The following is a 23,971-nucleotide window of genomic DNA, read 5'->3' as shown; positions in this document are numbered from 1 at the left end:
TAAAGCTTCTTTGTTTTATACACACACACACACACACACACATACACACACACGGAAGATATATTTTTTTTTCTTTTCCTATGAAGTTTCTCTCTTATTTGTTTCTATACTATACCTTGAATCATCTAAATTTAGTAGAATTTAACCATGGGTTGGGTGCCATGCTAAGTTTTATCCTCTACTAATTGTCTTGTTCAAATCTATGGAGACCTATATTAAAATGTTTAAAATAAACCATTCTCATTTTATAAAGGAGAGAACTGAAGTTTATAGGCGTTAAATGACTTTTCCAAGATTATATATATTATATAGCAAGTATTTTCATTAGAAGTAAATGGGCTCTCAAGCAACTTAGAAATAAAAGGAATAGTGTTGCCCTTTCAATTAAGCCAAACATCTCATAGGTCTTTTTTTTTTTTTAAGATTTTTATTTATTTACTTGACAGAGAGAGACACAGCGAGAGAGGGAACACAAGCAGTGGGAGTGGGAAAGGGAGAAGCAGGCTCCCCGCAGAGCAGGGAGCCCGATGAGGGACTCGATCCCAGGACCCTGGGATCATGACCCAAGCTGAAGGCAGTCGCTTAACCAACTGAGCCACCCAGGCACCCACATCTCATAGGTCTTAATGAATTATCTTGAAGTTACACGTCATCTAGGTCAGACTAAATTATACCCAAATTAATGGCATCAAATGCCCTGCATTGCTAGTACTCCTGATGTCAGAGTGAAGGACCATCATGGATCTGACTCTCCCTCCCTAGGAATGAATGAAGCCCATGGGGATGTAATATAAGTGTTTGACTCAATGAATTGAATACTAATTGGACTGGACCTTGACTGCCCAATAGAGCATTGTGCAGTGATAGAAATGATCTCTTTTATGTTGTCTACACCTAATCACTAGCAGCTATGGAGAACTTGAAGTGTGGGTGTTATGACAGAGGGAGTGAATTTTTAACTTAGTTTAATTTTAATAAATTTAGATTTAGATAGGCATGTGTGACTAGTGTCCGCCGTATTGGATAATACAGGACTAGACTCTCTGCTTGTGCCAGTCCCCATGGACCTATATTTTTTTTCCTAGTTCAGCAACCTGGGGCTGCATCTGGGGTAACTCTAAAGATTAGGTTTGGGCCTCAGAATCAATACCCGGTGAGTGGATATAATGTCAACCATAGCAGCCCAGGCTGTGTGTGACCATGGTATACCTTTCTATACCTTTCCTCAGAGACACGTATATCAGAAGAGAAAAGCTTATCACTCTACTTTAATTTCTCCCAAGATCCTGAGCAGACAAGTGCTTTAACTGTTATTAGTTCAAAATTTCAAGAACTTTATATGACTAAAAGATAACTTTACTACGTCAAGTATTCTTTCACTGTATCTGTTGATACAAGTTCAAAATTACCTTCAAAATAAGGATATATTTTGAGCAAATATGTACTTATAATTTAATTATATATCATCAATAAGGCTTTAGTTTCTAATTTATTTTTAAAGAAGAGAATCTTCACTTTTTTTTTAATCTCAAGTATCATAGAAAATGCTAGAATTATTTATTGATAGATCTCTAAAATCTGCCTGCCTGAATCCAAGCAATTTGGAGTAAGGAGTAGACTGGGGGCCAACGAAAGCTGTGTGAGTTCACTCACAAATGAGGGTTTGAATCAGTCAGTCTGTCAGACAGTACTGGCATTAAATCCAGAAATCCTGGAACCACCCTTATTCTGATTTCAAGTTTAACTGACTGACCTTCTAATATTTTGCAATCCATGAAGCTTACTTACCTACAGGAAGAGGGCATATTGGACAATTGGGTGGAAATATCAGGCCGTTTGTAAATTACACTTTTTGATGTAAATCCACAAATTGGAATTCTAGTAACACCAATGTCTTGTTAGATTTGCTTGCATGAGCCATAATACTGGAGACTAACAGTCTTGGTAATCTGGGAAGATTGGATTTCAGGGCTTGCAGGTTGAGACCAACCCTTGGATGGGAGGCTTTCCAAGGTAAAGGCCACCTAATGGGTCCCTTTAGGCAAATATTTGACTTCACCTGAGTATTTGTACCAGCACACATATCCTCAACTAAAGATCCATACTAGACTGCAGATGTTAACTTAGCACAATTCCAAAGCTACCAATGGATTAAAAGTAATCTGGGGGCGCCTGGGTGGTTCAGTCTGTCTTCAGCTCAGGTCATGATCCTGGAGTCCTGGGATCTAGCCCTGCATCTGGCTCCTTGCTCAGCAGAGAGTCTGGTTCTCCCTCTGCCCCTCACCTGGCCCGTGCTCTCTCTCTTTCTCTCTCTCACTCTCTCTGTCTCTCTCAAATAAATAAATAAAATCTTTAAAAATAATTTTAAAAAGTAATCTTAAAATTTGACCCCAGCCATATTGGAGAGCAGCTCTAAATTTTAGAATGGGTAAAAATCTCTTGAAATGCTCTTTTAAAATGCAGATTTCTGGACTCTACAATCCCAGAGATTCTGATTAAGTCCCAGTGAGATGCAGACATGGAATCTGTATTTTACCAAACACCCCAGGAAGTCTGTTGATCAGTCACTCAGAAATATTGTGTCAGCAGATTAAACAAAGAAATTTCCTTATTTTGCTCATCATAATACAGTCGCATCCAGATTTTCTCTACACAGTGGGGAACAACACTCTTAGTTCTGCCTGATGTTAATGGTATTCTCTGAAAAATGATTGCTTTGTTCAAATAAGTTTGAGAAATGCTGGAGTAAGTAAAATTAAATGGGTTTCTTTACGGCAGGATTTCTCAATGAGTCATGTGGTGTGTGTGTGTGTGTGTGTGTGTGTGTGTGTGAATGTGCAGTATGCACTAGAGGCTGTGCAAGAGGGGAATTAATTAGAAGAAGTTCACAACCTCACAAATATATTTGACCACAAAACCCTTCTTTCCACAGACTACTCATCTACAAAATAAACTTTTGGAAATGCTGCCCTGATGTATAGTCAGTACATCAGAGTGAACATCAGGAGGTGGTCTATAGTGGAGACAAAGTTGTTTCAAAAGCTAGCTTTGAAGAAAACAAGACAGTCATAAGCAGACATTAGCCTTCCTTTTCCTTTTTCTCAATAAAGCAAACATTTTTCCATTCAGGAAGAATTCCATCTAATTTTGATGCCTAGAACTTCTGCTTTTGATTTGTACACCCTGGGATTTACAGCCTGCCTTTTACACTTCTGTAATCTTAAATAAGCTGCTTAATATGTTATCCTCACTTTCCTAGAGATAGTGATAACTGCCTCACAGGATTGTTTTATGGATTAGCTGAAATAATTATTGTGATAACCTAGCACTAAGTCTAGCACACCAAGTGTAGCATTTAGTAAAATGTAGGGAGGTTAACATTCTTTCACATATAAAAATATTTGGGGAAAATTCAGGCAGAAAAGGAAAGAGCACAGTGTATGATTTATTTTCTAAAACCCTAGAGCTCACAGATAGGCTGCAGTGTTTGTGTCCACCGTGATGGTGGCTTCAGACAATATTCCCAGGGATTCCAAGATAGAGTTTAGACTCATAGGTGAAAGACTGCAGTGGATGACTAGAGGTATCTGCCAAAGAAGTAGGAGAGAGTGAAAGCAACTTTTTCTTAGCCATGCAGGAAATATTAAACACAGAAATGCCAGGTTGCCCTCAGTCAACTAAGAACTGTCTGTCAGCATGCCATTCAATTCCAACTGAATAAAAATACAATTGTTGAGCATTTACTGTCTGAACATTGCAGTGTGGATTATCAATTTTGAGAAGAGACAGATTAGTGTAGGCTTGGAACAAGTGTTCAGTTTTAGGATATCACTTAAGCTGAGCCTAAAATGACAGAGAAGATTATATTAAAAAAAAAAAAGATTTCATTTACTTATTTGAGAAAGAGTGAGAGAAAGAGCATGAGAAGGGGAGAGGGACAGAGGGAGAGGGAGAAGCAGACTCCACGCTGAGCAGGGAGCTGGATGTGGGGCTCAATCCCAGGACCGCAGGATCATGACCTGAGCCGAAGGCAGATGCTTAACCAACTGAGCTACCCAGGCACCAGACGGAGAAGATTCTTATGCAAAAGTGAAAGACAGTGAATGCAGGCAGTGTGTAGATTTACGTGTTAAAATTGGGACTGTGGGCCGTCCTTTAGAGGCCATCTATAATTTTATGTGTCTAGGACCTCTTGTCCTTTATTATCTGGGATTGCTCCTCCTATCTTCCCTTCCCACCACATAGGTCTGTGGAAACTCTGTTCTCTTATATGGTTCTTGGCCCTTGGCCAGAGTGGACAGATCTGTCAAAATTGGCCAAACTGGTGCCCTCTGGGGAGTCCCAACCTTGACATTAGCGAGAAAAGTTATTTTCTAATATAAGACATCTTAGATTCCCAAACTTGGTCATTCACAGCCATACTCCCTGCCTCGGGGCGGGGGGCGGCGGTGGGGAAGTTAGGATACAGGCAGAGTGAGGGAAGTCAACCCACAGAGCAAAGCAAAGGACAGGCAGCAGTGAATCCATCCCCTGGTTGTATTCAGGTGCACAGATTCACCTGCTTTGTATCCCCAGTCTCCTTAATCCTTGCAGTCCCGCTCTTAACTGTGTTCTGTGAACCTGTGTCTCCTCCTTGGCCTAGGATGGCTTAAATGTTGAGTATTTTCCACTAAGGTTCTCCTGAATATAAGATATTTCAGATCATATTTTCCATACTTGTGTGTTAGATAATGAAGAATCTAAACAAGCCAAAAGGAAAAAAAAAATACAGATATATAACGATCATAGGAAGGATTCAGTATTTTCTTTCTTTTTTGTGTTCTCCTTAATCTCCGTGTGCAAGGGTCAAAGCATTTTAGCTGAAATTGGATTCAGGGCCTATGCCCAGAACAGACACAAATTCAGGGACCAAGGAAACTGTTCACTGGCTATGGATGGTTATCACTAGCGACCACCTGTGGTCACCAGTGGTATTACCGCTAGGCAGGACATGGCCCTTGAGGGGTTCAGGTCTCTGCTACCTTACCTCTCAAGCCCCAGACACAGAGCTTAACTTAGACCAGTGCCTGCTCAGTTCCCTCCAGGAAGCCTGGTTAGCTCCGCAAGTGGACAGGACACTGATGAAACTTAAATGAGCAAAGATGAAGTGTGACCTTTCTTAGCAGCTCCTGAGGTTAACAACAGAGAATGGAAATGTCAGATCTGCATAGACAGGGCGAGTAGCAAACTGAGCTTAGCAACTTGCAGACCAAACCTCTCTCTTCATGTGCTGGGAGAAACATATCTGTTACAAAAGGAAAGAAAAGAAAATACAGTCTGGGTCTGAGTCAGAAACCTCCTGCAAGTATACATGAAAAGAATAATGAGTTTATTGACACTTATTCGTGTTCTGCCAGACCTTATTTAATTTTCAAAATGATTTAGAGATTATTTTTGCCTTGATTTTACTAAAGAGGAAACTAAAGCCCAGAAAAGCATCAATAATTTCGAATGTGACATGAGCCAGAAAATGACAGACTAGGATTTGAACTTGGATCTCCCTAATCTGAAGTCTGGGTTGTTGGAGTGCACCCTGTCCCCTCTGTGAAGGAGCCCATGCTGTCCTTCTGCAAGGACACAAGGGGACGGTCCCAGACCAGCCCTCAGTCGTACCAGGCTCAAAAATGAGAGCCTCTGGTAGAGCCCCTAATTCTCTGGTTCTTAAACAGCAGCTCAAGTTTAATTTGATAGCATGACCTTTAAAGTGAAAAATAAGAGAACCTTATAAACATGCCCAAATGGATCAACATCCCAAATAATCCAGACCCTGCTGGTGTCCTGTCTGTTCACACTCTTTGTGGATTCCAAGGGCTGTGGCAGTGACCACAACAGCCAGGGCCAGCCTGGCCAGCAATAGTATCCACTAGAAAATAAAACCTTGGAGGCGTCTGGATAATAAAACCTGAAAGGAGATCGATGAACCCAATCATAACCTGTGTCCTTCTTGTCTTGTATTTGAGAGGTTTTCCTTCTTTCTTGTTTTAGCAATGAATTTTTTTTTATTTTGCCAAATAAAATCATAGGACTATCTATAAAAGATAAAAGCAATATTTGAGGATCAAATTAAATATTTCTGCACTTGGTCTATGAAATCAATGAGGCACCTTGAGCGGGTCACACATTGCAGTCGTGTGTTAGCCTCAGGACTCATTTTATGTAGCTCTTCTAAATATTTAAAAATTCCTGATTCACATAGATAAGTAACTGCCAACAGATACAGGTTTTGAATGCCTTCCCCTGAAATAGCTGATATTTTTCAGTAAGATTTATCCAGAAGTGTTTAAAAGTAGGTGTAATTTTTTACTTCAAATATGAGGCCCGTATTCATTCCTTATAAATACAAAAGCCAGATAAATGCATAGTCAGTGCTCCGCTTTCTATAATATGACAATTTTTTGATATCATGTTCATCCATTCATTTGTTCTTGCTCTGTTATTATGCAGTGAAAAGAGCATGTGGCTAGCAGATGTTCCTGAGCTTGGCTGGGCTTAAATGGATTTGAGTGGGTTTAAGAGTAGCAAAGGCCTCCCTTCAGCCACTCTACCTTCTGGGGCCTGAGCAGACCCCATGGCCCCCAGCTGGTGCAGTGCAGCATTCCTCCTCATAGATGACACTAGCATGTTCTTATTCCCATGGATACACAGGGAAGGCAGAAGAAGATTGACATCAGGTCTCCCGGGTTAACCTGGAGCACAAAACTAGCAAATTGCTAGTGCAGTGTATTAAAATCTGATATAGGGGTGCCTGGGTGGCTCAATCCTTAAGCCTCTGACTTCAGCTCAGATCGTGATCTCAGAGTCCTGGGATTAAGCCCTGTGTCAGGCTCTGCACTCTGTGGGGAGTCTGCTTGAGATTCTCTCTCTCCCTCTCCCTCTGCCCCTCCCCTTTCTCTCTCAAATAAATAAATAAATCTGATACATAACACATTGGAAAACTATCATGTTTTAATTGAAAAAAATATATATATATAAATATTTGCAAAAAGAGCCCAAGAACTAGAAAAGGGAAAAAAGAAATCTCCATAATTTGCAACCCCTCTGACCCATCTCTACAGGATGGTTCTTGAACGTGTATTCAACTGGACCCTCACTGGACTGTGAGGACCAACAGCTCTGGCACCTTCAGGGAACTTATAAATGCAGAACCTCAGTCTCTACCCCAGGTCTACTGTATCACATTTTAAACAAAATTGAAGAAGCACTGAGCCAGACAATAGGATTGGTCCCATTCCTAGCTGGATATGAGTGATGGTGTAAATTTTAAGAATAAGACCACTCTGGTAATCTGGAAAACTCTATTGTTTGCATTTCCTGATTAACTTTAACATAACAATTGAGATGTCATCTATATGATGCTAAACAAAATCATTCCACTGGAAGGCACACAAAACCCTTTACCTTATTGGTATGTAGTAGATAAACCCAGACCAAATTTCTCTCCCATAAAGTACAGAGCCTGTCTGTAAATTATGTGGTATGTTTCCATCCAATGAAGCACTTCTAGGCCATTGAGACAAATGGATTGATTAGGGAAATTCAATTTTGTCTTATTTCATCAAAATGATCCATATCAGTGATGCCTTGGTTGCTCAGTCGGGTGAGCATCTGTCTTTGGCTTGGGTCATGATCCTGGGGTCCTGGGATCAAGTCCGGTGTTGGGCTCCTTGCTTGGTGGGGAGCCTGCTTCTCCCTCTGCCTGCCGCTCTTCCTGCTTGTGCTCTCTCTCTCTCTGACAAATAAATAATTTTTAAAAAAATTATTCATATCAGGCTAATAGGGAATTCTCTTCTCTTGTGATTTTTTTTAAAACATTATTTTGTTATTTGGAGAAAAAGGACATGTATCTTTGTTTGTAAAGTAACCAGGTAGCAATGATTTGGTATTAGTTTCATGGTCTCAGTTTACTTCTCATATTAACAGTATTGGAATAGATAACACTGATATATTCTTGAATCACAACATCCTCTGCTTTGAAGAAATGGCATTTGAAAAGCACTAGTATCTCTTGGTCATAAACTTTAGGTTTGCAGATGAATGGAAAGCGGACCTTCCTGTTTTGCCATCAAAAGCCAGGGCAGGGAGGAGGCCTGCCTACTGTGGGTGCTGGGGTCTGTCTGGAAGTTGGGCAGTACTTTGGGATCACTGATGTGCACAGCAAATTCCTTTGACCACCATTGCTTTGCTGGGGATCTTCTCAGCAATGATTGACAATTGGCTCCCTGCTGTGAACTAGACCCTGGGAAATTTAGGAAACTGACTTCTGACACTTTTCTTTTTATTCACTTAATTCCTTAATGTCTGCATCTGCTGTAATTACAACAAATTTCAATTATAATGAAGGTCCAACTGGGCGGGGGGGGGGAGGGGGGTAAAATGGGATTATGGTAATTGTTAGAATGGAGAGGCATAGAAATAGGTTTCAAAAGCTTTCAGAGAAGCTATCTGACCAAAATAAGATCAATGCAGTTGGCTGCTAATTAAAGCAAACAGACAAAGGATCGCAACCTAGCTGATTTTTAGTGTATGAGCTTCATTAAAAGGCTTACATTAGTCAGCTTACATTTTGAGGACTATTGAAATGTTTTGTTCTTTTTGTCTCTAAGGAAACCATATAGAAATTGAAACTGACCTTCAACTGTATAAAGAAGGGATGAGAATTCTTAAAAAGGGAAGTAACTCAATGGAGCATAAATACATGCAGACTCATTTATAGGTAACCATTTATCTGAACATTTGGGAATTTCAAAGGCCTGCCAATAGATGTCCTATTCATTTCAGTCTGTTATGGGGACTGAGGAAGAAGGAAATTTCATACTGAGGAAAAAAATATTTCTGTGGGTGTTTATAGAAATACACTGAGTGTTTTTTTTTAGGCTGATCTAAACAGATGACTTCCTCTAGCTGTGTTCAGGTTGGGGTTTTTTTGGGGGAGGTGTGCATGTGTCTAAGAGTGTGTGTGTTTAAATAACTGTAATAGAAGGATAGATACTCAGGGACACACAGTTAACCATTATGCTGAGTTTCTTAGACAAAAGACCCTTTCCTTTTAATTTTTACAAGAGACTTTTAAAATTACATGGATCAATAGAGGGTCATAATGAATGTGATCATTAGGAGTGTATTATCAGGTGGGCTTTGTTCCAAGGAACAGAGGCCTCACCCACTGAATTTTATTTTCACAGTTTAGTGAGGGAGGTAGAAGGTAGTCAGTTAGACCTGGATTTGAGTGCCTGCTCTGCTCTAGCAGGTGACCTGGGAGCTCACTGAGCCTCTGTGGCTTTATGAAGAAAACAAGATTCATTCAACTGAACCACTTCTCTTGTCCAGCTGATCTCCTACCTGAGCTGAGAATGTCTTGGGACAGCCTGACTCGCTCTCCTTAGAGACCATTTCTTAAGTGAATGAGTTTCTCTTTGCTGTTGTCTAATGGCAAAATAAAATGTGAATGTAAGCCCATGTATATGTTTATTTCCAGTTTCATTATAAGGCCATGACCAACTCAGAAATAAATAAAGAGTGGGATGGTACTTTTATTCCCACATTTAACCACTATTAACAGATTACCAATTTGGACTATTTCCTTCTAGACCTTATTTTCTCTTTATAACAATGAGGGCAATAACAGCAGAAGCTACACATGATACTCTGCAATGTGCTTTCTGTACTTAATAGTTTATTACACATGTAGAACTTTCCAATATCCTTACATAGAGATGTAGGTATTCATTTTAATTTCCTCATAAATTGCCATAGTATGGAGGTGCATCGTTTCTTTAACCATTCCCAAAATAGTGGACTATGTTTCCATTTTTTAAGCTGTTGATGATTATAATAATTATATATATATATATATATCTTTTAAAAAAGATTTTATCTATTTATTGATTAGAGGGAGAGAGCATGAGTGGGGGGAGGAGCAGAAGGAGAGGGAGAGAAAGAATCCCCAGCAGACTCCACACTCAGTGTGAAGCTTGACACAGGGCTCAATCCCACGACCCGAGATCATGACCTCAGCCAAAATCAAGTGTTGGACGCTTAACTGACTGAGCCACCCAGTGGCCCCAGTAATTTTGCAAATATCTTTGTGCATGTAAGAAAAGTATTTCTGGGGCATTATTCCAAGAAGTGGAATTGCTAAGTCAAAGTACATACATATTCAACATTTTGGAAATGCCACTGCATAAGTGGCAATGGCCTTCACAAGTTACATGAACAGCAAGGAGTGTGACAGGGAAACACTGGAAAAGACTGTAGAGGAACAATGTGTAAAATAAGAAAAAATACTCTGAAAACATAAAGAAAATAAAAAGAACAACTATCCAGCATTGAAAAAAATAATGTAAATTAAAGGAGATAATGCTTTTTTTCCCCTGACACTTGCAAATTAAGGAAAATAAAATAAAATCCAAAGATGGCTACTTTTAAAGAGAAAGATTCACCTCACAACTGTTTAGAGGAGATGAGGACATTTGGGAGGAGAATTTGGTTAACAGATTGAACCTAAAATCTATTGTTTTCAACCTTACCTTAGGAAGGTAAGGCTTAATACCCAAATAATCAGCCAACACATGTGTGATGAAAGTCTGGTATGCACAAAGGAGGATTTTTTTTTATACAGGTAAGATGGTTTGTAAGGTAATTTTTGTTTCAAAGAGTGATACTGAGTTTCTTAAAATTATGAACTCAAAATCTTGTGTTTTTTAAGGTTTTCTTTTTTACTGAATTTTACTTAAAAATTCAGTTTATAAAATCATATTCTATTAAGTCTAGCAAGTATTAGAACTCAGGTCTAAAAGCCCTTTGAATAATGTTTAATCCCATTTATGGATTTAGTTACTTAAATACCTTCAAATTTATTAAACTACATACATTAATAATATGATTTTTTACTTTCTAATTTGTACAATTTACTGCATTACAAGATAGAATGCCACAAATATTTCTAAAAGTTAAGTATCCAGAAAATGAACATTTAACTTGGTGAACTTAATTTATCTTAGATGTTCTACTAGGGAAGATTTTTAAGATCTAAATCAGTTATTCTTCACTTCTTAAATTGGAGTTCACAAAGCTTATATTAAATAGGCCAAATTCACTTAAAAACTACAAATACCAAAGAACTGTTAAAATTTTTTTTCAAAGTTTTATTATAATCTTGATACAAGAGAAAAGACCCATCTCAGGCCAATTCAAACATCCATTCTTGGGGTGCCTGGGTGGCTCAGATGGTTAGATGTGTGCCTTTGGCTCAGGTCATGATCTCCAGGTCCTGGGATCCAGCCCCGCATCAGGTTCCCAGCTCAGCGGGGAGTCTGCTTCTCCCTCTCCCACTGTCTCTCCCCCTGCTTGTGCTCTCTCTGTCTCTTTCTCTCTCTCTTAAATGAATTAATAAAACCTTTAAATATAAAAAAGATCCATTCTTGGCAGGAGCTGTTTTGAAGACATTTTTTTGTGTGTGGGGCGGGGGGGGCTTTCAAAGATATTCCTTGTTAGACTGAATTTTAAAAAAATGAATTAATTACAATTACACTCTTTGACTTGTTACAAGACTGTTTAACTTAGGTTCCTTTTAAGGTTGGCCATCGACTGACATTTGTCTTTATCCTATTAAAGTCCATTATAAATATGCTTAAGCATTTTATCAAAGTCAAGAATACTAGTTTCTTCCCAGGAAGATGTAGATTACATCATACAGAAGTTTCTGGCTGAGATCAGCTTTGGGACCATTTTTCTCTTTCAGTACCTTATTCCTTCTTAACCCCCAAACATTAATTCTAAGGTTTTGATTATCATAAACTTTTAATACTGAATTCAGAAATTTGGAGGATTAAAAATTTTATGTCTAAAGAGGACACTGACTATGCTAAGTGATGGAGATATGAGCTTGATCCTTGTTGATGAGTGCTGTGTACATATGGGTGCATGGTCAAGGGCTCCAGGACATCCTGGTGGGCTGGACATGAAGCCCGTAGCCCTGCATTCAAAGGTCAGCTTTGAATCCTGAATTTATTTTCCATTTTGCTTAATAGACCTTGATTTGCTTCTTCATTTTTCTCTATTTGTAGAATTATACAATTATGAAGTTTATTTTAAACATTATGCCATCTATTTTTGGATCGGTTAAATAGCTTTGTCTAACTTGGGATAACTTATGTATTCTTTCTACCGAAAGCAGGCAGACTGGAAACAATCACATTAACTCATGGAAGCTTAAGAAATGTAAAGGAAGTCTCTGTCATCTGAAAAAAAAAAAAAAAGATAAAAAGACAAAAGAAAAGAAATCAAAGCAAGAGTAGAGCAGGGACAAGGGCTATCTTAGCAGTAGCTTTTCTTGTTTTAAGAATTCAACAATTTGGTCATGAAAAGGGATTGAAAATAGAATCAAAATCTCTTTCCCCACTCTTCATCACTGAATTTATAGAATTTGCAGGATGAATTATATGTCATTATGCTAATTATATAATAAATATATCATTTATTCTCTAGTTCAGGTGTATTTATTGCCAATTAACCCATTTGTCACTATCATTAATACCTCTTTAGCCACCAAAAATATCTTTAAAAGCTCCAACCTCACAGCTCCAAGTTTGCTAATGAGTTTCTGGAATAAGTAGGTAACTATGTGAAGCCCCCGTCCATCCCACTCTTTGCAGAAGTTGTGCCTTAATGCATGCTGAGAGTTCACTTTTAAGGAGGTGAATCATCTGGCATTTGGTAGAGTATGCATGGTGCTTGGGAATGCAGGCTTCAGTGACAGGTAGCATAGCTCATGTTCCTGGCTCTGTCACTTCATATTTGGGCAAGTTATTTACCCTCTTCTTGTCTTACTTTCTTCACTTATTAAACAGGGGAAATAAAACATTAAAGCAACATCTCAGATACAATTGTGAGTACATGTCAAAGTTTAATTTCAATATTTTGGTAAGAGGAAAGCCTTCAAGAAGGCAAACCTAGGTTGACTCTTGGTGGGTGTATTTTGTAGATTAGCCATAAGAACAATTTTTGGTTAAACATCATTAGGATAGTCACAAGGCTGGTTAAAGGTCATTGCATTTTGCAATATCTGGTCAAAGGTGACAATAATCAAGGTGAAGGAAAGTGTCCCGATCATGCTGAAGGCTTTCTTTCTTAAGCAGTGTGCATCTAGAGAAAGCACATCCATCCAGATCCAGCTGCATATGAAATAGCATTAGAATTTTAGGAGATAGGAGTTCAGGGTACTTATCTCCTAACAATTTGAATTGAGGGCCTTCCCCCTAAGATTGTGACAGGGATCTCACTCTTAATGAACTTTTCTTACTTTGGTAGCCCCTCCACTCTTCTCTTCCTGAGTCATGCCTGCAGTGCTCAGTTTATGCCAAGTAGGGAGAAAAAGAAACAAAGCACCAGTTTACAGAAACTGATTAAAGAATATGGAAATTATACTCCTAAAACTGCCCTTATTAAATAAGCACATTGGGGTTATGCATCTTTTATTTTGAGTGTCAGCTTTACAGATGAGTTTTTCTAATCATAGTATGTATTGAACCAAAATGAACCAAGCTGGAAGCACCCATTCATTTTTTTCTTCTCATTTTAGGAATATTAGACTTTCCTTTACTGAAGCATTCTTTTTCTCTTTCAGAAATATATCATTTTTTTTAAGTAACCATAAGCAATGAATTTCTATCCTATACTCTCCTTGGTAAATTGAGTTTATTAACACTGCAATACAAAGTCTATGTGAGGCTTATTAAGGATGTGTTCAAAGTGCCCAGATATTTCTTACTGTTTTCCCCAAGGCCCCTCCTACAACATGCCCAACTGAATTTGGAAATCTTGAGTTTTAAAATATTTTAAAGTGTACAATAGAGGAGAAAACGTGTGTTTTCATTTATTTTTGTATTTATAGAATGCTGTTTTACAGAAGGTTAAGATTCTGTTAGTTGAAAATCACAGAATCCCGGCTTGAGCCAGCCCGAATGGAATGGTTTTTTTCTGGAAAGATCTCAGGTTATCTCACAGCATGTGATAGAGATTAAAACATCCAGCCCTCAGGAAATTCAGGGGTGCAACCAAATCTTAGAACAACAGGAACCAGCCACACAAGTCCTGTAAGGACGCCCATCTGTCTTTTCTGCTGCATTCTGCACCCCACATTCTCTCTCTCTTTCTTTCTCTTTCATTGCATGCAAACTTTCTTCTTGTGGCTGAAAATGTGGCCCCTGAGAACTTCTGAGTTTTCTATTTTATAGCTTCAGCCATTAAAAAGAGTCCAACCTGAACCTTCTTGGTACTGAAACCAAGAGAACTATAGGTTAAATGCCTACCGACCTGGCTTTGTTCAACTTTCCATCTATATATTTTTTTAAGATTTATTTATTTGAGAGAGAAAGAGTGCGGGGAGGAGGGGCAGGGGAGAGAGAAAGTTTTCAGCAGAGCCCCCCCCCCCCGCCGAGTGCGGAGCCCTACACTAGCCTTGATCTCAGGACCCTGAAATCAGGACCTGAACATAGAAACCAAGAGCTGGGTTCTCAACTGACTGCACCACCCAGGTGCTCCTCAGTTTTCCATCTTTAAAGCAATTAAGTTTATGTTGGGGAAGGAAGGGGAGCAAATAATAGTATAATTTGCCAATCGTGGAGTGTGTGTGAGTTTGTGTGTATGTGCGCGCGCGCGTGTGTGTGTGTGTGTGTTTGGTGTTGGGGGAAAGGGAGTGGAATGGAGTTGGATTGGGATAAAGACAGGAGTATAAGAACTTGACAGTTCCAGAGGGAAAATCAATCAAGAAAATGCACTGCAGGAGCAGCATAATTCAGAAGCAGGGAGGTGCTGGGATGTAAGTGAAGAAAGGTGTAGGGTGAGTGGGTTTTCAGGGGCTAGCCCCATAGGTTCTCTGTCAGGGCACACCCTGAGGCAGAGGTCCTTGCTTGGAATATGTAGATGAGGACCCTGATGCTTCTAGTTCCTGTAACTCCCCACAGCACAATGATAGTGGGGGACATGGACTTTGGTACATCTCAGTGACGAATCTGTTTCTTTCCCTTTCTACCAAGACCAAGAGCTGGGCATGGGAATCAAGAGGAAGGATAAAATCTGAATTACACAGAAAGCACCCCTTGTTTTTGTTTATGTATTGATTGGTTGGTTTCTGTGAACATGTTCCAAAGAAAATTTACTGGTCCTCCCCGCCCCGCTTCTGTTCTTTAAGCCATAGTTGGATACCATGGAGTTACCAATATGCTTTTCCCAAACATAAGCTCTGTCAGCACAATTGCATGTTTGCTGTGCTAAGCGGAAAATTTCTAATAATATGTCTGAACATATGCAGGAGTATTAGTTTCTGGGCTTTGAAACAATCATTGCTGGAGGGTTTCCTACCTATATAGGATATTTAGGATAAATCATCTTACTTTTGCTTGCCTCACATTCTCAGAGGCTACACAATGAACCCTTTTATTGAATTAGACCACTTCCATAGCTTCATTGCTCACACCTTCTCCCCTTTTAAATTCAGGGGATTTTTTTCCCTTGTAAAGATTGTTTCAAGAATTGCAGTATTTATCACTGCTTTTACTCTTAATTTTATTCATTACAAGTATTGAGCACTTGCCAGGTTATTTTTTGGTCACAACAGTGCCTGCCATGTAAAGACTTTAAATCATTTATGTAAGAAGTAAGGAAAATTGCCTAAAGACACCGTGCAGCATATGGCTGAGCTGGGATTTGAACTCAGATATAAGTGACCCTAAAGCCCATGATCTCTGTCCAGAAGAAAGGAACATTGCCTTCACTCCCATTACATCAAGTGATGCTTGACATCTGTCCTTCCTTTCAGTTTTGTAATGTGTTTGGTTTGCTTTGTTGTGGCCACGATTCATATTTTGAATTTTCACTTAATCCACTCTCAGTCTGTTATAATCATTTTTGCTAACCATTTGCGGTACCTTTATAATAGCCCATTAATTTTATGTACTACAACGTCCCTAAGAAATGATGATAATTAGCATACATAGTTTTTATATTTTGAAATATATGCTTAAGATAAAACCATTTAAGTGTGATTGCGAGGTCAAATTCTATGAATGCTTCAGAGCATTTTTAAAGTGTGTGGTGAAAATATTTTTCAGAATAGTCATACCGTTTTTGTCATAAGTAGTAAAGGCCTCATTTTAAGGGTGGGTTGGAATTTTTTTGAAATAACAGAATTTCCTTGCATATTAAATGAGCAGGTACCATCTTTTCAAATTTCATGTGCAGTTTAAAATAGATTCCTGGCCATCATCCAAAAGAGAATCATGAGGACAGTGACCTCAATTATCTACCCCTTTTCACTTCCCTTTAAAAATGTAGAATCTTTCCAAGATATAAAAATTAAAGTCTTTGTACATTTTGTTCTATAGTAAATGAAAAATCTTATAGATTCTGACCACTTCAAATTAACTTTAAGTCAATGGCAATTTGCCCCAGTGTTGAAATGCTTAACGTAATCACCTACATCAGCTCTGAGCCTTTCATTGCACAGTAGTGCTAGATGGACCCACCCCTTGTGGTAAAGCCATAGAATTATTTTGCTATTGCTCAAGTCTCACTTAGGTATAGACATATAGCAGACCGATTTCTACTATCCATTCATGCAGTTAGATATTAGACATTTTGGATTCTGTCCCTTCATTTCAACTGAGTTGGTTTATTTTGTTTGCTTTTGCTTTATCTTCCCCTAGGTGTTTGCCAAACTACTGTGAACATAGAGGAAGCTGCTCCCAGTCCTGGACTACCTTCTACTGTAACTGCAGTAACACGGGCTACACTGGTGCCACCTGCCATAACTGTGAGTAGTCATGATTTACCCACAGAATGGGCAAACATCCAGGAATACCAGTGTTAACCTCAGGATGCTTCAACATGGGGTGGGCACTTTTTGTTCACTCATTCTTTAGAGATTGTTATATATGCCCATCCCATGGTGGCCATGTGGGATAGATAGATGGATAGAAGCCGTATCCTCATGGAGTTTATGGCTTGCCGGGAACACAGACAGGAAATGGAATAAGTGTTGGAGGCAGGGGTGAGACAATGTGCGTTGGCCCACAAAAGAGAGCTACTAAGTCAAGTACATTGTCTAGATGGGCTCAGTTGTGCTGCTATAATAAATAATATAACATCTCCGTGGCCTAAGTAACCAGTGGTTGTGTCCTGCCTGTGTTACATGCTCATCTCCCATTGGCAGAGGCTCCTCTTCCACTTTGTCCTCATTCTAGGATGCTCACAAGTGCTCCATCACCTAGAAGGTTGCCATGGCAGAGAGAAGCACAAGGAAGCATGTGCTCACTGTTGAAAGTTTCTGCCTGGAAGTGTCAAACATCACTTCTACTCACATTCTGTTGGCCAAGTAGCATCACAAGGGCACACCTGGATTCAAGAGGAAAGGAAGTGCAGTCTTACCATGGGATCGAAGAGAACAGAACCAGCATATGGTGCTAAGTGCTGATGACTGCATGTCAGTATTAGGGAGGCTTCACATAGAAAGCCTGAGCAGATCTCTGGTAGGAATGCTGCAGAAAAGGAAAAGCAAAAGCAAACTGAATTTCTAAGTGGTTTCACATGGCTGGAGAGTGCCAACAATGAGGAGAAGTGAGAAGAGAAAAAGCAGGGAGTGAGGCAGGCTGGAATACACAAAGAGTAAGGGGTGATGAGTAAAAAATAAATGAATAGCACAAGCCCTGATTACTGTAATTTTATAGTCTCGTTGGGGTCACCAAACAAAAACACATGACAAAATAGAGGTTTGCCATTTAGAGAACTCTGTGTCAAACTGTGTGAAGTGAACTGTAAGTATAATTTAGAAAGACATAATCGAAGGTGCTGGCTATAGTTGTAGGAGATTTCATCGGAAATGTGAGCTGTGAAATTGACTTAGGGATAGGAGAAGGACCTGCTAGAAAAAAAGTAAGAATAAAACCAAGGAGCTGCCGAAGACTACAGTGAGATCCATTCGTGGCAAAACTCACCAGGGCTTCTTAAGTTTCTGCTGTGGCTGGGATGGAACTTAGAGATTCAGAAAATGAATGGTAGATGTCAGCAGAGCTGAGATCAGACTCTGATCCAGGGTAGGCCTTGTCATCACTCTCGTCCCTGAAGACCTCTCAGCCATTCTGTGGCCTTTTTGTGCTTTACAAGACCAATTGACCAATGATGCCCACAGAGGTGTCTAATCCAATCAAAGACAACATAGCCCAAAGGTCATCATGGGATGAAGTTACTGCTGTTGGATGCCTATGGAAATGAAAAGCACCACTTAGCTTTATAATGAAGTATATTACTTACAATCTATAAGTGTTGAACCTAGTTCCAGAAATATCATCCTTAAACAGCCCAGAACAATGTATACATACACAGACACATTGCATGATGCATATAGTACTGTCCAGATTGTCATGTCAGTGCTCTTGTAAGAAGCACAGTAGCAACGAGAATAGCCATCGATGTAATAGTGAGGACCTCGAAGGAGATTTAAGTCAAAGCTACCCAATTTTTGGCCAAATCACGTGACAACATGTCTATGATTTTTCAAGCTGATTCTGTTCACTTTCTCCTAAAGTAATTTAACACTAACTTGAGGAGTTCGTCTCTATGGATACTTCTCTCCTTTCATTGTCTCCATCCATCAAGGCTAAAAATAGAATATTTCCAGCTTCTTAAAAGAAGTGTGAAGTTGAAAATCAATGGAGGTGAGGTGCTGATTTTTAAAGGAATGCTATCAAAGCTGATGAGCAGGAGACTCAACATACAAAGTCTTAAAAAATACCATTCTGTTTTATAACACCTTCTGATTTCCCTTGCTGTGAAATTGCTCAGTGCCTATTACTGTAGGTCGCAATATTGTTAAACTCTTTCTTCCCTTCTGGGCACCCGACCAGGAGAAATCAGAGGTACTTGGGTGGCTCTGAGGTTTGGCAAACACACCTGGTATACCTATGTAATTCAGGAATTTGTCACCCTCTAACTCATTTCTCCCTTTTCCCCAGTTTGGTGAGGACCATTGTTTTGAATCAGGTTTGTAAATTGAATGAAACAAGGCATTCTTTTCTGACTACAAAAGGCACATGCCCCTGACATGGGACATAAGAGATGAGAGCTGCCATAGAATACCCTTGGGTAGGGGCGCCTGAGTGGCTCAGATGGTTAAGCTTCTGCCTTCGGCTCAGGTCATGACCCCAGGGTCCTGGAATCGAGCCCCACATCGGGCTCCTGGCTTGGGAGGGAGCCTGCTTCTTCCTCTCCCTCTGCCTCTCTCCCTGCTCATGCTCTCTCTCTCTCTGTATCTCTGTGTCTCAAAATGAATAAATAAAATCTTAAAAAAAAAAAAAAAAGAATATCCTTGGGTAAAACAAAACAAGCAAGTTTGCAGCTCCACTTTTGTAGAAATGGCAATGTCCTTGGTGTGTTGGGGCATACTTCCTTGAAGCAGTCATCCATAGTCACAACACTAAATAAAGACTTCAGAATTATAAGACATTTATCATACTATTTAAGACTGATAATTTCTTGAGTATTCTTAGTCTTTTGTCTCTTCAAGCTCTTCAGGGTGTGTTTTATTTTTTCATTATGGGTGCTTTCAAGTGAATATGAACCAACAGTGCTGAGGCCAGATAGGATTAACTTCTTTCTGTCCAGTCTTTGTGGATAAGAGATGAATTTGGGTGAGGGGGATAGTATGATGGACTCTAAGAAATAGAAAAATGGGAATCCCCAAAGTCTCTAGGCAAAGAAGGTTGCTGTTAAAAGTAGATATATCATCATTCCATTTCATTTCTCTTTCCTCATTACCTGATGACAAAGAACTTGGGTGTACACGTTATGTTACTTTTCAAACACACATTACTCAAAACCACCTGTTCAAGAAAGAGGTGGTGAGTATGTGGACAATTCCTACCCAATTTGGCAGCCTCCTCATATGAGGAGGAAATGTGAGACTTTCACTTACCCCATAAACTGTCACTGAACACCATTATTTCAAGTCTTTATGTTGCTTTGGTTAGGAATTTGCTTCTCTATTTTGTATCCTATTCTCCAGAGGAATAACTGAAGGTATACCAATATTTGCAGTCCACCTAAGTCCTGTCAACCCAACCAATAATCAGAGCCTTCAGACGACCAGAGATAGTTACCATGGTTCTTGGTTTTATACAGTGTGCAAGTTTAGAATGTTGTGTAGTAAAAGCCAAAATTCTAAGTATTTAGGGTATATCCTACTCAAGATATACCATGAATCCAAGTTAATATTAAAAGGAAGAGGTTTTGATTATGGAACTTAATGCATACTTAATCTACAATGTAATGATAAAGTGAGATGGATATTACTATCTCCATTTTATAGATGAACACACTGAAGTGCAGAAAGGTTACATAACTTCCTCAAGGTCACATAGCTAGTGAAGCTGGACTTGAATGGGTGGAATCTGGCTACAATGCCAGAGTTAAGCCCTGTATCTTTGTTTTTTTAATACTTATCTGTTAGGGGTACCTGGATGGCTCAGTGGATTAAGCGCCCAACTCTGAATTTCTGCTCAGGTCTGATCTCAGTGTGGTGAGATTGAGCCCCGCATCAGGCTCTGCACTCAGCAGGGAGTCGGAGACTGATTGAAATTCCCTTCCTCTCCTTCTGCCCCTCCCCCTGCTTGTGTGGACACCCTGTCTCTAGGATAAATAAATATATATATATTAAAAAAATACTTATTTGTTTACTGGAGAGAGACACCACAAGTATGAGTTGGGGGAGGGGCAGAGGGAGAGAATCTTCAAGCAGACTCCATGCTCAGCTTGGAGCCTAACATGGGACTTGATCTCATGCACAGGAAATCATGACCTGAGCCAAAACCAAAAGTCGGAAGCCCAACCAACTGAGCCACCCAGGTGCCCCAAGCCCTGTATGTTATTTCCTTTCTCAAACAAGTAAGACATTTGCAAACCTCTCTATTGAACGTAGTGATGGGATATCCATGACTTCCTTCATATCGCTTGAGACACACGAGGATCGTGATACCGTAATTGAAAATCCAGTTCTAGAAGACCAAGAGATAAAGAAGGTTTTGTATTTTAGAATAATCATGCAATCATCATAGAAGAAAGTAGGATGAATTAGCCCTTGATAGACAGCTAAAATGAATATAAGAAATAGGAAAGCCTATTGAAAACAGGCAAGATCCAAGACATGATGGAAGGAATATCTATGCTATATTTTGGACTGCTGCCTATGTTTCCCTGGCTCAAGAAAAGAAAAGTAATAGTTCTATTCATATATTCTCAAAGCCCAAATGATATTCCTATGAAGCACTTTCCCCTTGGGGAAATCTGAGCTCACTCCCCATTAGAACCAAAGCTTTTTATGTGCTATTGCAGTATCTATAATTTATAAAACTGTTAGACATCCTTTTTTACCCAAACATTTGCATATTGAAATGGAAATTATTACTGACCCTCTTGATGAGTTCCAGATGAATAAAAAGTTTTTGTTTGTTTTGTTTTGTTTTTTAGGTGACTTATACATAAGATCATCTCCATAGTATTTTATTTCATCACTCAACAAGTACCTTTTGAAAGAACATATGGTGTCATAACTATGCATTTGATGATTCCTCTCCCATTGAGTGGACTCAATAAGTGATAGAAGTACTTACTTACCATCTTCTCTATGTATCCTATTGACTGGGATTGTCCTTGATCTTCTCGCTATGTCTGATGACATTCACATGGGCCCTTTACAGGATCTCTTCACCATTTCCCAGCCTGTGCTAATCCCTTTTTGCAGGGCAGCCTCTGACATCCTAACAATGCCTTTAAGCTTTTTGCAGTTGGGCAAGAGGATGTCAGCTTTCTTCCTCTCCCAAGCCTGATATAGTGCTTCTCTCATTGGGCAGTCAATAGTTGGGTATTGATTAGGAGCATGTCAACTTGTCTTGCTATCAGACTCTACACTAGTCATCACAGAGGGATAACACTTTTGCTGTTTGAGCAGTAAGTAAATGGCCCTCTAAGTTTATGCATTTTGTGGTTGGAGCAACAGGTTGGAGAGGGTAGGGGATTCTGGTAATAAGAGGTTTATTTAAAAGCATCACTTACAGCCCTTAACTCAGCAGCTCATATCCAATATTATCCTGTGGGTTTCTTATCAATATATAAAGAAAATTCATCTCCATGCTTAACCCCCAGTGCTTTCTGCAGATGTTCCCAGCTACAACTAGACACCTAAAGGAAAAGAAAAAACTAAATAAATAAGAGTAATGAATTGTTGAATCCACGCCCTGCTTCATTTTATGACACTAACCACAGTCTTTTGTGTCATCATTATTTTTATTTATGTTAACTCCCCTACTGATATTATAAACTCTTTTAGAGAAGGACCTGTGTCTTGTTTATATTTGTACTAAACATATCCAAGGAATTGGTGACATAAAGAGCATACCATGTAATTGGTGAGACAGATGATTAAGTGGGAAAGGGTCATTCAGTGTGCCATTTATGGGGACTCCATAAGGACAGGGTGGTATCTGAATCTTTTCTGTGTCTCCAGCCCCTTGTTTAATACCTGACACATAGTAGAAATCTGCTGTTTGCTGTATACACCAATGGATAAATGAGAGATGTGCACACAGTAATGGTGAGTTCCCAGGGCAAGGGCACTGTCACTTTCCAAGGAGGTGGGAAAGTTTTCTCAGCAACTGACCTTGGGGCAGAGCCTTAGAGGATGAGAAAGAACAAGAGCAAGGAGGAGGAAGAGTGAACAACATATACAAAAGCAGAGAGACATGATCACACAACAAAGAGAGGACTGTCTAATGCCTAGCATGGCTAGAGTCTAAGGTGCAATGGGGGAAGATGGAGAGGCAGGAAATGCAGCCAGAGAGAGGAAGTGTGATCATTTCAGAAGGAGATGACCTCTCTGTTGAGCATTTAGGAGCCAGCCACGGATTGGTGGTTTTGCTTTATTTATGGGGAATGACTTGCTAATATTTATTTTGTTGTTTGTGTTTTGCTTATCAGGTTTTGTTTTGTTTTTTAAGGGAATTATAACTGTGATGGTTTTGTAAAGTACACACTGAAGTTGGAAGACGGAGACATGGGTGCAAGGAAAAGATACTGGATGCTCTTTGCAGTTGTGTGGACAGCAAATGATGAGAGTCAGAGCAAGCTAGAAGAAGGGACCTGACTTGAAAGGCATATCTAAAATTGGATCAAACAGACTTGAAGACAAATCGAATACAGCAAAGAGAAGGATGACTTTTAGCTTTTTAGTTTGGAAGCCTTCATGAATGAGGAATGTAGAGACTAAGTTCCCAGATCTGCTTGGGTCTGACAGTCTCCTGTCAAATCCAGACCCTACAACTAACTTACAAGGTGTATAACCTAGGGCAAGTGATATGAGTTCTGTGTGCTTTAAATTCCTTATTTGTGATATGGAACTAATAATAGCAGTCACGTAATGGAAATATCATGAGGATTAAATAAAATAATCCCCTTAAAGAAGTTAAGCCGGCGCCTGGCAAATGCAAAAATGCCTGTTCCATGTTACCTGCTATTTGAACAGATAGAGGAGGAGATTCAGTGGATGCTGCTCTCAGTTCAGCTTGGGGAACAGTGTCAGTCTGGAGAGGTGCTCACTGTATTGAAGTAGTTGAAAATCCCCAAGTGAAGTCTGAGAGGAAGATCAGAATTGTGAGGTGTGGAGTGGCCGAAGTCACTCAGGTGGGGCAGGCCAAGGGTGGAACCTACAAAGTAAGCCATTTTAAGGGACTCAAGAAGAGATACAAGTGAGGCACAACTGTGAAGGGATGGTGGGGAAAGAGAAGGGAAGCCTAAGGAAAGTGCTAACTTGAAGGGCAGAGGAGAAGTGTTCCAAGAATAGATTATAAACAAAAGTGTCTGAGCAATAACCCCCACATTACTTCATCAT

The 23,971-nt window shown here is 39.6% G+C and overlaps 1 protein-coding gene across 1 annotated transcript in view; it reads left to right on the top strand.

Moving 5' to 3' along the window:
- CNTNAP5 (contactin associated protein family member 5) overlaps window positions 1-23,971 on the top strand; it is an 819,371-nt gene that overhangs the window by 480,242 nt on the left and 315,158 nt on the right. Inside the window, exon 11 of the mRNA XM_064586403.1 lies at window positions 16,743-16,849. Coding sequence (XP_064442473.1) covers window positions 16,743-16,849 — 107 coding nt within the window. The remainder of the gene's footprint in view (window positions 1-16,742; window positions 16,850-23,971) is intronic.

This window comes from Mirounga angustirostris, unplaced genomic scaffold, assembly GCF_029215605.1.
Source record: "Mirounga angustirostris isolate CCGP_5_RB_7025 unplaced genomic scaffold, mMirAng1.0.hap1 SCAF_3, whole genome shotgun sequence".
In the NCBI taxonomy this organism is placed as follows: domain Eukaryota; kingdom Metazoa; phylum Chordata; class Mammalia; order Carnivora; family Phocidae; genus Mirounga; species Mirounga angustirostris.
Note: the sequence above shows the minus strand (reverse complement) of the source record. Positions and strands in the feature narration are given on the sequence as shown.